General features: G+C 37.6%; 1 protein-coding gene across 1 annotated transcript; it reads right to left on the minus strand.

Moving 5' to 3' along the window:
- Positions 1-1,137: 1,137 nt before the first annotated feature.
- On the minus strand, positions 1,138-13,781 carry LOC582450 (ADP-ribosylation factor). Its single transcript, XM_782400.5, has 4 exons — positions 13,293-13,781; positions 9,796-9,972; positions 5,892-6,029; positions 1,138-2,828 (listed from the first exon to the last, which is right to left on the minus strand). Exons 1-4 carry the CDS (start codon positions 13,381-13,383, stop codon positions 2,629-2,631), a joined length of 606 nt encoding a protein of 201 aa, XP_787493.1. The 5' UTR covers positions 13,384-13,781; the 3' UTR covers positions 1,138-2,628.
- Between the last annotated feature and the right edge of the window lie 1,177 nt (positions 13,782-14,958).

Here is a 14,958-nt window from a genome sequence, read left to right on the forward strand (position 1 = left end):
GTAGCAGTATCGTCACACCACAATAGCTTTACAAATAAATGAACCTAAGCTTGAGCAGTCGTAGATCATCGCCTAACTATATGTAATATATTTTGCCTTAAAGTTGAATTGGTATGAAATTTACATATAATGAACAAATTAATCATTTAAATAATTATATACAAATCATACACAAGTTATATACATATGTAATCAGATAATGACGTTTCTTACTCGACAATAACATATTTATTTTGTCAAAGTTGAAGTGCATGTTAATGTGTTAATGTAGGTTTGAATTAAGCTATCTAGAAATTAGAATCGAGAACTGAATCGAATCGAATTCTGGTCTAAACTGGAATATATTATTCTTACTTTATCATACTCGTGTTTAAATGTATTTATATTGGTCAGTAAGGAAATCACCTATATACCCAGAAGAAACATGAAAAGGGTTTCATCATTTTTATAGATAATCCATTGATACAGAGGAAATATTTAGTTTAAAATATTGACCTCTTTTGATGTTTGATAAACTTTGATTGATGTATCATATTAAATTTCACTTTGCTTCTCACCGATATTTTATTTCACTTCCTATTGAATGAATTAATCCCATTATAAACTATCTTGTTAAGTGAATATATAGACATCTATATTGAGTTATGTATTTCCAGTTTCGTTATGTCGCCATTGCAGATGTTTAATATTCATCAGATAGGTCCAACAATTAGATCCGTTTATTTACATCGACCCAGTTTACTGTAGATGCATATTTAAGTTTGTATCAAACACGATTCGCCACTACTTTCGAAAAATCAACTAAAAGTGAATTCAATACCCTATGTCTTTGCAGTGTTCGTAAAATTTCGCACATCAAATCGTTTTAGATTAATTTTTCGAAAGTAAAAGCAAAATAGTGCTAGATCTTGACTGATGATTAATTGCAACCAGGCAGAAGCCATGGTTATTACAAGTTAAAAAGTTGTATGTTGTGCTCTGATAATTTTAGATGTTTTGAATCTCTTTTAAGAGAGAAAATAAAACAGCATTTGCAATATATGAAACAGTAACAATTGTGTTGTCAAGTTCATTTAGAAGTTATGAGTATAATGGTTGCAATTCAATTGAAAGAAAGCGAAATATATGGCCACTTTATTACCAATCACATTTAAGATCATTTATTGCACAAAACACCTGCACTAAGAGTTGGAGAGAAGAATATACAGCGCATAGGAAATATGATACATGAATGCAACTTGTTTTAAAATATTCTCTTAATACATTGGATTGGTATTTACATTAATACAGATTTCTAAAATTGGTTTACGTCGCTATAACGTTAGTTAACAATTAATCGGTGGTGATTCAAATTCAAGAAAAACTGATTTCCTCTGCAATTATTGTCCTATTAATTTCATAAGAAAATATTAATTACCCACCAAAGGTGCTTTCTAACATGTGATTTACTCAGCAATACATTTTATAATTTATTAGGACTAGAATGAACAAATTGTGTGAGCCGTTAGAATTACCATGATTTTATTTCGAATCTGTATAAGGATATTGAGAATTAGTCCTGTAATTTATGGTTAAAGTTCTTTAAAAAGACAAAATACTCATTCTAATCTGAAATTTGATTCATACATTTTTTTAAATACTGTTTTAGCGGCTTTTTTGTAAAACAAATTAGCCTTGATATAAACATTCATGATAAAAGAATCAACATAGTATTCAATGTCTTTCCTGCAAATTCGTAAATTTAACAGTAACTAGTCCATTGTTTCTAGATATTAAAGATAGGTGAAGCTTGTGCGACTAATGTATTTATACATACATTATTCCTATCTATATTATGTGAAGGTTACGTGACTGCAATTACTTCAATCTAGCAGATCAGTGAACCCCATAGGTCAAAGAAGACGTGATTTCATCCTTAGGAGAGACACAACAAATAATTTAAAGCCCCCCCCCCCCTTCGGACAACAAAAAAGGTTTGGATTTTTTTAAAGTCCCTCTCCCTCCTCCAAATTCGACTGAGAGAGCCTAGGGAGGGCCGTTGAGATTCCCAAAATCAAATCCCCGGGGAAAAAATTACCCCCCCCCCCCCTCCCCCCTCCTCCCGCGCCCAATGTGTCATATCAGTCACCATTGGCGTAACTACAAGGGGGTGGGGTAGGGGATGTGAGGGGCGGAGGGGTGCAGGTTTGAAGAGAACCGAGAAAAGTTCTGTTTGCAGAACATTAATGAGTATGTAATTGTTCAACGTCATTGTAGTCATGAAATAGAGAGTGTAGGAATCAACGCGTTGACTACATATTATCTGCATTATGTAGCTCACGGCTAATCTCTTCAAAAAGGTCAAAAGAACGAAGGCACATTCACATTCAGGAAAACATAAATCAAGGCAATACATTTACAAATTAATATCAAAACGGGATCAAAACAACTTTTCATTTTTCTTCTGAGTTGGCTGTCGTCTGCCTGTCTCTGTTGCCAACGTCGATATCTTTGCTTCATTTGGGAAAAGCTGTTCCAAACAATAATCGTTTGTGGTAACCGCAGGCGAACTTGCCGATGTTACAAATCAACTTCCTTCCGTCATGCTCACAAGAGTTTTTTTAGCTTTCCCCGCGGAGATATACTTTCTTATTGGATCCGTGAACCACGTGATCTTCTTCGTTTGAGCGTGTTTCGCTGACGATATCGCTGGATCATCTGACCGAGTTCTTTGATGCCTTCAAGAAGCCCCTCGCCATTGGCGGCGCTTGCAGCTTGGAGATACCATGGGTTTGTATAGACAGAGTGGAGCTCCATCTTCTCCAATACTTGATAGATATCACATGCACCTAGAAAACCGAGAATAGAACATTTTGAGAAATAATCAATTAATTTGTTACAACGGTGTCTTTCAAGTGGTGATATTTATATAGCTAATTAAAGATAATCACCGTAAGAAACATAATATAACCCTGATGAGGGGGGGGGGGGCGTGACTCGTATTCACCTACATGGCATACATACAGAAAAAGACATTATCAAACTTCATGCACAACTTTATTATAGATACTCAGTTGTGACTACGTGAACCAAGCATGCATTCCGTGACGTGCTCGGCACTGGCGTACCTATGGGGGGGGGGGGCAGGGGGGCAGAGTGCCCCCCTGACAGGCTCCAGGGAAAAAAAAGAAAAAGAGGAAAGAAAAGAAAAAAAAGGAAAGGAAAGAAAAAGAAAAAAAGAAAAGGGAAGAAAAAAAGGAAAGAAAGAGAAAAAAGGAAAAAAAGGAAAAGGAAAGAAAAAGGAAGAAGAAGAGAAAAGGAAGAAAAAGGGAAAAGAAAAGGAAAGGAAAAAAATCGGGAAATTAAAAAAAAAAAGACCATGGCCGTACGCACCAGGGGGGGGGCAGTTGACCCCAGATATTTTGAAAACGTACAGTTTTTTTCCTGAAAATGTAGTGTAGGCCTATACCAAATCCTTCAATTCTACTTTTGAAAATGCAAAAGTACCCTCATGACCAGTTCGGTCGCTCGAACTCCCTTTACTCCTTTTGCTTTTGAGATTCTTCGAAAACTTTTAACGCATCTTTCCCCCTCCCCCACCAGAAAAATATTCCGCATACGGCCCTGAAAAATTTAGACAAATGAAAATAGGAAAATATAAGTGATATAACAAATTCGAAACTCTTCGCTGGCGCGAACTGCTTGCTAGCCTATTTTGTATTAAATGTTTTCACTTGCTCGTCCCCCTGAAAAAAGAAAAGGATTAGCATTGCCTAGAATACAATTGTGCCTGCCCCGACGGGCCCCGACCTGCAACCATGGCAACAATAACACACAGAGTATGTACCAAATGTTACTAAAAGAGACTAATTCATTTTTCTCGCTCGCTACACTTTCTCGCGAATAAAATGAATAGATATTGCTTTGGAAACAATTGTGCCCACCCTTGACCTGCAACAATATCATTCAAAATGGAAGAGTTTTTACGCCCTCTCGCCAAAAAGGAATTGAATCGCGTTAAACGCGATTGCGTCCATTCTGACCTGCACTAATAAAAACTAGTTTATTTATTAATTTCTATTAAAAGAGATTTTTTTTTTGCTTGCTCGCTATGCTCGCTCGCCAAAATGGAATTGACACCGCTAACGTGCCCGCCCCAACCTGCAACAACCAGTTAATAATTATGTACCAAACGTTATTCAAAGACGTTTTGGTGTGCTCGTGCTCGCCAAAACGGAATTAACATCACCTTAGACATGATTGTGTAAGCCCTGCCCTGCAACAAAAATAATCTGAAATTTATGAACCAATTATCATTACAAAAATTTTGCTCGCTCGCTACGCTCGCTCGCCAAAATAGAAATAACACCGCTTTTATTAATCACGTCCCTGACATGGAACAATGAACCCAAGTTTATGTACCATACTTTCCCTATAAAAGAGAAGTGATTTTTTGGCTCGCTCGCCAAAATAGAAATAACACCGCTTTTAATAATCACGTCCCTGACATGGAACAATGAACCCAAGTTTATGTACCATATTTTCCCTATAAAAGAGAAGTGATTTTTTTGCTCGCTCGCTACGCTCGCTCGCCAAAATAGAAATAACACCGCTTTTAATAATCATGTCCCTGACATGGAACAATGAACCCAAGTTTATGTACCATATTTTCCCTACAAAAGAGAAGTGATTTTTTTGCTCGCTCGCCAAAATAGAAATAACACCGCTTTTAATAATCACGTCCCTGACATGGAACAATGAACCTAAGTTTTATGTACCATATTTTCCCTATAAACGAGAAGTGATTTTTTTCGCTCGCTCGCTACGCTCGCTAGCTGGAATTATGTGCCCACCACTAACCTGCTACAATATCATTAAAAAGAGAAATGTAGGGGGTTGCCTGCCCACCAAAATGGGATTGACATTGCCTTAAACCCGATTGTGCCCGCCCCCGACCTGCAACAATGAAACAAATTTTATATAGCAATTCATTGAGAGAAAGATGTATTTAGGCTCGCTATCTAAAATGGGTATGAAATCACCCTAAACACAATATTGTTCCCGCACCCTGCATGGGACAATTGAACCAAGTTTAAGTGGCAATTATTACAAAAGGAGTGATTTTTTTCTTGCTCGCTACGCTCGTTTGCAAAAAAATGAAATTAACGTCGCTAACAAGTGAATGTTCCCACCCCCAACTTGCAACAATACCAGTTTATATACCAAACGTTACTTAAAGATTTTTTTTTTGCTCGCTCGCTCGCCAGAAGTGAAAATTAGCATCGCCTTTTTTGTTAGTTTCGGTCGCTTGCCCCCCCTGACGGAGTACCCCAGGTACGCCACTGGTGCTCGGGAAATATGGATATTCTAATCAAGAATGGGAGTTTAAGGTAAACTTGTTATAGAGGGAATACCACAAGATGAAGAGGTGTAGACTATAAACAAGATCAGTCGGAGGAAGAGTGAAGGGAAGGAGAGGGGGGCAGAGAGACAGAGAGAGATGGAGAGGCAAATGAATCAAGAAACATGAGAGCGAGAGGGGGAGAGAAAGAGAGAGAGAGGGGGAGAGAAAGGGGAAGAGAGAGAGAGAGATAGAGAAAGGGTGGGGAGAGAGGGGCAGAAGGAGAGAGAGGGAAATAGCGAGAGATAACTGGAAATGTGTCATTATGACTCATACATCACTGTAAAATTAATGTCATAGCACAATTATAGCGATCTAATTTTAAATTTGTTCAAGCACATCTGATGTGTGACTGGTCATGACAGGTGGAAGTAAATGATTTTGTAACTCAATTATCTTCCAATACAAAAGGGTTACTAGATTGCGCTAAGTATTACGCAAAAGTCAATATTTCAAGCCAAAAAAAAATGTTCTTTAATCAAACTGAAACATTTGACATGATCGTGCCTACCAGAGAGTTCTTGTTTATTGGCAAAGACAACGACAGGAATTCCTCGGGGTAATCCCTGAAGTTTGAGGACTTTGAAGAGAAAATCTCTGGCATCGCACATCGAGCCTGGGTCGGCGCTGTCAACCACGAAAGCGATCCCTGCAACGAGAAAGGTGGAAGTATATGATATCAATTTTATTACGACCATAATATTGAGCTATTCCTTTAACGGGATCAATAAAATGGTGGATATTAATTTGATGGTGAGCAATCATACTACAGAGATCACGTGTATCTATATAAAACATTCACAAAGAAATGAAACGGAAAGCTCTTTAGAGCTTACATTACACAAGCGAAAAGACAGAACCCTGGTAAATGGTATTAAGCAGAAAAGAAAGCTAGCGTCCATATGGCAGTAGGGTGACACATCTGCCGGGGTATAATAAGAAACAGAGTGATATATTACAGACACTAAGCTTTTTCAAACACATAATCAATCTGAAATCTACTGTGGAATCACCCATCTAGTGGCATATCCAGATATTGATGGGTGGGGGGGGGTGGTGGAATTCTTTCTGGGCCGAGAGCAAACGAATCTGGGTAGTCTCACATGCCCTAGATCCACTTTGATTTTTTTCTGGGCCTTCAATGAGGATGGAAGGCTTATACCAGGCTGAATAGGTTACTGTCCATCAACAACACGATCATATCGATACGAACAACAACAACTTAACGCAATTTCAATATGACTGTATACCACCTTTTAAAACAAATTCTGACGGTCATTCGAACATAATTTCTGTAAAATTATGTAATGAAATTGCCCTTGAGTTGATTGTTCAATATTTTCTCCTCTTGAAATTTGAAGTGATCAAACCTTCTATAACTAACTATCAATTATTCAACCTTCGATATTAAAATGACCACGGATCTACAAGCATCCTTATTGTATTATTAAAGGGGAAGTCCACCCTGGTATTAAGTTGGTTTTAATAGAAGCAGAAAATACGAGGAACGGGTCAGTGAAAGTTTAAGCAAATTCCGATCGAAAATAAGAAAGTTGTAAACTTTTCAGGTTGCAATTAATTAAACACAAATTGGCAACTATGTGGCGTATCTTGCGAGCTCCCCTCCCATTTGCCCTGTACCGAAAACTTAAAAAATCTATATATTCCCTTACAAAAATTGTCAATCATACATTCGCCCTAACGATAAATAGTGCAAACATGTTTTATACAACCCCTGTATGAAACAAACCTATTCCGTCATCATTGACTAAGAAAACGAAGTTTATGAATTTTTATGTAACGAGGAAAAGGGAGAGGAGCTCGCAAGAAAGGCAACTTAATATCAGGGTGGACTTTCCCTTTAAGGGTCTACTTGATGTTGAGAACAGAACAATTACACGAACACAATAGACGGAAACTATATTCCTTACATTAAAAAAAAATGTCTTCTTCCTTCTCATGTCTTATTATCAATTCGGAACAGAAAATTGGTTGTTATGCATGCTCATTAATTTACACCGGACAATATTACAACATACATGATTTCCAATCACTCTTCATTAAGATCACATGGTTTATCTCGAAGCAGGTGTAAATCATTATGTACAGTCACTCATATACGTCACAGAGACTGACTGTGAATCGTCCTGCATGTTTCGAATGAAATGTGTTTAATGAAAATAAGGACCAGATGAGACAGATGTATAGCATTATTAGTCTCGATCAGTCCATCAAACTCAACGATAAACCGTTTGGTGTTTGATGAAAGAAAGATATGAGGAATTTCAAGCTAATGAACTTTTTCCGCATCGCATTAAAAGAACAATAAGCTGGGATAAAACGTTTTTAAAAACGAGTTTAAAATGCTATTCAAAACGGAACGAGCATTATAGGTCATTTTCTGAGTAATATTACTAAATATTTGTTTCTGAGTAAAGTATATAACCCCCCGCCCCCCTCCAAAAAAAAAAAAAACAAAAAAAACTAACCGGTCCATCTTCCTGTATCTCTCTCTCTCTCTCTCTCTCTCTCTCTATATATATATATATATTTATATATTATATCTTTCTCTCTTTATCTCTGAACACATACTAGACACACATCAATACAGACATACACATACACTATGTATCTCTCTCTTTCTCTGTCTCTCTCTCTTTCTCTCTCTTACCCCCCCCCCCTCTCTCTCTCTCTCGTCTCTCTTTCTCTGTCTCTCTCTCTCTCTCTCCTCTTTCTCCTCCCTCCCTCCCCTCTCTCTCTCCCTTTATCTTTCTCTCTCTCTCACTCCCTCTCTCTTTACTCCATTTTTTCTATGAACAAATTGCACAGAAGAACCAATTTGGAATTTCCAATTGCAATACCTTGAGATAAGTATAACTTTTTTTATCGATCGGACAGAAGGTCGTGCTTGAACTAAATTGAGTGAGGCCTCTTCAACTCTGCAGTTTCACAAAGAGACTGAAATTGTATGAGTCAACACATCAAAAATATATATTCTGATTACAAGTAACTGATAGAAATTTGATATCAATTTAGAATAGCTAATCTGTAATGTTTTGGTTTCTATCCGAATCGGCAAACTTGTTCAGTGGGAACCGATACTCGTCATGGCCAGTAGTAGGTCGTCTATTGTTTCATCATCATCATCGCCTCATCATTATCAAGCATTTCCTCTCCTAGAATTATCCTAATGGTGTTAAATGTAACAATTATGTTTTTCATGGCTATGACAACATAACTAGTCACGGTGTTCAGGGCATCAAGATAACCAAGAAAAACAGACCCCAAGTTTGATGCAAGTCATGTAGACCCCTCATGGAAACAATCATCATACGTGACTATTATGATGAGAATAAGCTGCCACACGACATAAAGTTACACACCGTTGACATTAATAAATATTACTCTTTGTAGAGGGTTATTTTAGCGTGCTGTTGTCTAATCTCAATCTGAATAATAATTATGACTGACTGTATTCCACAAAACGACAAAATGATAACTATTTTGTCTTAGGTTTTAAACTAGTGCATGTTTCTCTTTAAGTACATGGTGACGAGGCCAGGCTGGCCAGCATGCTGTCTGAATATCGAGGCACATCGGAACTTTTTTAAATCTGTATACGCTGGAAAAGGGGTGGCGGGAAGTCCGCCATAATGGCAAGCGAGGGTGAAAGTATGAGTAAAATTCATTTGGCATGGACAGTTACGAAGTCCCCATGAAACACATCATGCATGCTATTAAATTCACACGCTCCGTTTCAATTAAACCAATCGGTCTGCTTTCTCAATAGTTCTGTCTCATCTGAAGCAATGCAGATTTGTGGAGGCACACCCCCCCCCCCCCCCAATATCATGCTTAAACAGCTTGTCAGAGCCTGGTTTTGGACTTGCGCGCCCCCGTCCCCTTTAGTATATTAATAATTATGTGCAAAATGCTACAGACCTTTTGTAATTCCTGTTGTCTGATAACACTAGTGATCGCTGATTATGAACAAGCGAATAGGGGATGGGACATGATCCTTTTCCTCGTCTCAGATTTGTTTCATTGCAAATATAACAATCTCACGCAAATGTAGGTTTATGTTTATTTTTATGCATAACCAGTAAATAAATATTCAAATCAATAACATTTATTTCCATGATGAATTGATTTAATGGAACTGAATTAACCTGAGTAAATAAATTGATTTGGTTTGAATAAGTGAAGAGAAAATCACAACCCTTTCTCTATTCTACCCTTGACGATGCACACGGGGCCTCTACCTCTGTCTAATGAGTGATCTGTTTGGTACAACTCCGCCCGGATAAGTCGACAATAACAAACAAAAAAATAAAATAATACAAAAAACGACAACAACAAACAAATAACGAACAAACGGACAAACGAAAAACACCTTTGGACAGGTAATTGCATACCTTCAGCTTCATGGTGATGATGCCAGTCACGCGTGCGTAGTTTAGGCCAGTCTCCTAGATCGAGCATGGTGAAAGTGGAGCCAGCTATAGGGGTAAAGGTCTCAGAGTTATAGCCCAAAGTAGGTGTGGTGAAAATGTGCTCTTTCAACATCAACCGGTAAAGGATGGTCGTCTTTCCTGTATGCAGGGTCGAATATATAGACAGCATCAAGAATATGTTGATATCTAGGAAGAATCGATGCTTCATTTTCTTACAAATTCAAATTATTATTATGCATTCACATGATTTCCATTGATTGTAATGTTAGGTCTGTTTAATAACAATTGACATTAAATTTCGCTTTAATAAGCCTAATTATTTGCAATTTTAGGTCAATTTGTAGGTCCATGTTCAAACCATATAAATTATGTATATCCAACTTAATCCATTTTAGAATAAAGACATGAACAACAATAGAACGACTGTCGAAGCAACAAGGATAAACAAAAAAGTTGTTACCTCTCTCGTCAAGACCTAGAATTCTTTTCCCTATCAAGATAATTGAAAATGATTATAAACTTTTCAATTTTTGATAAGAATTATTTCAGTTCCATGCAAGAATCAACAAATCTCTCATATTGAAAAGCCATGTTTATGATTACCATTTTAAATTACGATGATATATATTTGACAGTTATAAATACATTATTTTAATGTTGTATTACTGATAATGCCCCTATTGTAGAAAGAGCAAAAATATTCGCCTTGTGTTTTTTATGGGCATCAAATTCTGAATTGTAATTAATAAAGGTAATGAGAGAGATAAAGATCTAAAATCCAAGGCCCAAATTCTACTAAATTTTAAACCTGACGCTGGGTTTAGTTTTTTATTCACAATCTGACCCAACAAAGGAATTTTGTCTGAGGTCTAAATTTTCCTTTGTTAAACGCGGTCTCAGATCCAGGGTCGTCGGGTCTACTGAATTATAGCAGGAAATGGATCTCAAAGTATATTATTATCCTATAACGCCTCCAAAATATTCTTATTATTCCCAAAATGACTTACTTTATCGTAATTATAAGAAATTAAAATCTATGGTATTCGTTGCTTCCTACGGGGTGGGGTGGGTGCTGTCATTTTCTTAGTACTGTGACTTGCTAGGCGAATGCGAAAAAATAGACAAAGATGTAATAATAGAAGCGTTTCCAAATGTATATTTGAAAATATTAATGCTTTTTCCATTGGTGACAACAACTAGCGGAGTATTATTTCATTCATCTGCTCTGAAATATTGTCAGAATGTGCATGCATTATATTTTGCTATGTCAGGCATGTCCAATACAGTCCATTTCCATTGAGAAAAAAAGAATTTGTAATAAATGAATTGGAAGTATTTGATTTCAAAATATCGAAACAAGTGTTTGTATTTTTTAGTAAAATCTATTCACGTCAAAGAGAATTTGGTGTTATCGAAAAGGGTCAATTAGCTTATTTGTTCTTTTAGAAGTTCTTGTGATGTACGATTCCATATTCACACAATGAAGGACACGACAGTCCACACTAATACTGGGAGACCATACATTAAGGTAAACTTATCCTCGTTTATTTCCACCATGTACAGTTTGTAGTTAAATCTTTAAGGATTCCAAAAATGTACATAATTTCCTTTTTAAACTTGTACTGAATATGCAATTGCAACATTCCATTTATGTATTTCCTCCTTGCCTGTTAGGACAAAAATCAGATTTTACAGAGAGGTAATGGACAAATTGGAAAATCACCTTTGATTTTTTAGTGTAACGAATGTACTGCAAATATTTGTTAAAAAATCGATCGTTTTCATAACTATTAGGGGATAAAAATTAAAACACGCTTTTACCAGGAAAGACGAACAAATGACAATTTTCTGGAGAATAAAAGAGGAAGTGAGTAGATCAATCATCACACGCCTAGACCTGTAAATAGTTGAAAGGAATGGCTATTGGATGAAAAGTAAAATAGATAAAGATTTGTTTCAGATAAGCTAACAAAGAAGAATTATTATGGAGAATGGGTATCAGGAACACCAGTCATGACAAGGACCGACAAAAGTCGCTATGAGTTCTGAACTATTTATTGACAGCCCCATGCCCTTTCCTCGCTTGGATACGGACAAAGTGATCTTCTCTCAATGGTTATGAGGAGCATTGCAATGAAATTGGGGTCAGAGTCAATGTTGTTAGCAGTCGCATTTCGAAAATTACAGATAGGTGCTCTGTCTGATAGGTACATTTGCGTCAATTATCACCCATCGCAACAACGGAAGGAGAGACAGGGGAGGGGGAGAAGGGAGAGATGGAGAGGGGAAGGGCATGGAGAGAGGGAAGGGCAACAGAGGGGGTAAGAAAGAAGAGAAGGGGACTGAGAGAAGGATAAGGAGAGAGAGAGGGGAAGGGGAAGGGAAGGGACCTACAGAGGGAGAGTTTGTTTAATAGTGGGTAGGGGGGGGGGGCTGTGTGACGTGATTATGAACAGGGCTATTCGCAATTCCAGATCCTATGATCATTAGTGTTGACATGCCCTATTACATGCAGACAACCAGTATGCCAAACATATCAGAAGCAAAAACAAAAACAGCACAGATACTCGAAACTAACTTGGAATATGTTGTCCATGGTTGAGAAAAAGAAACCAAAACTATATGAAAGATTTGTTTAAAGCATAAGCATTCTAAAATGGGGAAGTTAACAACGAAAATACATATCGCTTTCTCACAGATACTTCACATTGAAAAGAATTCTTTGAATGCTATCAATTCCAAAACTGCGGAATATATTAAACACACCGAATTAGCAGTACAAACGTCCTGTTTTGTTTCGCATGAATGGAATCGAAACTAATTTTCTTTAAATCTTGTGGTTATTTTAATAGAGAGAGAGAGAGAGGGGGGAGAGAGGGAGAGAGAGAGAGAGAGAAAGTGGAAAGGGATGGTGGAAGACAAAAATAGAGAAGAAAAAATACCGTCTTAGAATAGAGATTTTGATACTTTATCCACTTTATCGCGGTAATAAGATGCAACCAATATGCATATTCACGATTAGGGCTTTAACGCCTTTTATACATGTAGGTGTACGGGTCAGCATATGTCTATTGCCTAAAAATCAACTGTCCAGTTTGCAAGCGAGCAATAATTTGACACTTTATCATAGTGAAATCATCTTTTGGGTGTAGAGCCTTCTTATATATTTTTTTGTCTTTGTAATATTATACTCAATGTGATTTTTTTTAAAGTACAAAGAGACTCTCGGGCTGTCTGAATGTGATGTGACGATTGCCCGAATATTGACAGTTTAATAATGATCGGGCTTGCAGCCCCAAGCCTCTCGTCCTCGCCCGCCCGTTTATTTATTTTTTAATATGATTAATGATAATGATAATTTGCGACTACTAGTAATGTTGAATGAGTTTTCAATCTGATATCAGTGTTGAAATTAACAAAAGCTTCGTAAAACTTGTTTAGTATTGCATTGAACTAACCTGCACTATTCAGTCCTACGATGAGAATCTTCATTGGTGTTTTAGCTGTGTCCTTCCATTGGGGTCCCAATCCAGATATGCAAGCACCCATCTTGGATTCGACTCCCTGGCCTTCAGTTGCTTCACATCAAAGATATATATCACAGCCGCTCTGCTGCACTCGGAGCACGAAAGATCGAATACCTGCTTAGATGCTCTCTCTCAACACGATATTGTGTTCACGAATTCACAAGTAATTTTTGGCTCATCAGAGAGACAGAAAGGCGCAATTAAACATCAAATAAAAGGTGAAAACACCACAATCTTTAATTTAAAGTGCATGTCTTGTTCCAGTGAGTATGTGTCAACTGGTTTTTGCAGAACAAGAACTTAGCCGGAAGATCGAGTTTGTAAACTCGCTGTATATTCATGCACTACTCCACATGTGATCTCGAAACCGAGATTTCATCCGTGCCTCTATAACTCCGTTGTCTGATTGATTCTGTTTAATGGCGGCGTCTAAGGAGGGGGTGGGGGTGGGGGAATCAAATTCGGAAGTCGTCAAGAGCAGATTTCCAATGTGTCTGCTCTTGAGAAGGCTACAAAGGTTAAGACACTTTTGAATATGTTGGCAAACAGGAGAGACGGGCTTCTATTCCCGTGTCTTATTTGAACTGTATGTGCCCTTACCATCCATCCTTTACAACTACTCATCAGTGTTGGCTGTTGGGATATGATTGAAGGGGGTATTCCGAAGGGGTGAAGAGAAAGTATTGAAAAGTGAAATGAATCTTATCAAACTATCATCAATAGCATATAATAAACTAAACAAAAGTAATTAGGGGAGAAAAACTGTCATTCCTTTCCCACTTCAGACGTGTAGTAATGTGATTTTTTAAAGTTAAACCTTCCCATATCTCTTGTAATCGGAAATTATCATTACTGAAGATAACCACATAAATCAAGAGAGTTATATCTCTCTGGAACTGATGGGGGCTCACTTCTTGTGGCATCGATCTTTTTATCATAATTTTTTTTCTACCAATATCTTTATCAGCCATTTCTCACACTTCCCACCCCTCCCCTATGTCTGTTTCTCTCTCGGTATCTCTTGATAATTTACTCTCCTGAACTGATCTCCTCTCCCCCTGCCCCCTCCTCGTTTTTAACTCTCTCCCTCTTTGTTTCATTTTTTGCATCCGTTCTTATTCCAAATCAAGCGCCCCTTCCCTTCCTTTGTCCAAACCAAACTTGCTACTCCCTTTCCCCTACTTCGTAATCACCGTCACATCTACGTCATGTACCTAAGCTGCCCCTTCCTCGGATCCGTCGTGATAATCGTCCCGTTGTGCGCATGTCTTGCTTTCTGCATGGCCCCCTCCCGGAAGAGCGTGCATGACAGCAACATAATTATCACTTCCTTTCAACTGTTGAGTTATTCAAACCACAGTGACACGCCGGTTCAAATCACTTCGCCAAGGCAGAGAAGAAAACAAAAATTAGAGGGGATCATTGGAATTACATGTACATGGTACAACTAATTCCGACTGCTGGTATGATTCTGGATGACCTGAGGGTATGGGCCTCAATCACATTATTTAATAAATTATGACGATTGGTACATTGCAGCGTCACGTCTCTTTTCTCTCTCCAATGAGCAGAAATCAAACCAGACGAAATTTGTTTG

This window comes from Strongylocentrotus purpuratus, unplaced genomic scaffold (assembly GCF_000002235.5).
Source record: "Strongylocentrotus purpuratus isolate Spur 01 unplaced genomic scaffold, Spur_5.0 spur5_scaffold_5, whole genome shotgun sequence".
NCBI classification, from domain to species: domain Eukaryota; kingdom Metazoa; phylum Echinodermata; class Echinoidea; order Camarodonta; family Strongylocentrotidae; genus Strongylocentrotus; species Strongylocentrotus purpuratus.

Bases quoted from the DNA above. Each gene is read 5' to 3' on its own strand.
- LOC582450 (XM_782400.5), bottom strand. From the start codon at position 13,383: ATGGGTGCTTGCATATCTGGATTGGGACCCCAATGGAAGGACACAGCT. The intron at 6,030-9,795 runs GTATGCAATTAC...TTCTCGTTGCAG, and splicing joins TCATCACCATGAAGCTGAAG to GGATCGCTTTCGTGGTTGAC. The intron at 2,829-5,891 runs GTAGGCACGATC...TCGGTTTTCTAG, and splicing joins CAATAAACAAGAACTCTCTG to GTGCATGTGATATCTATCAA.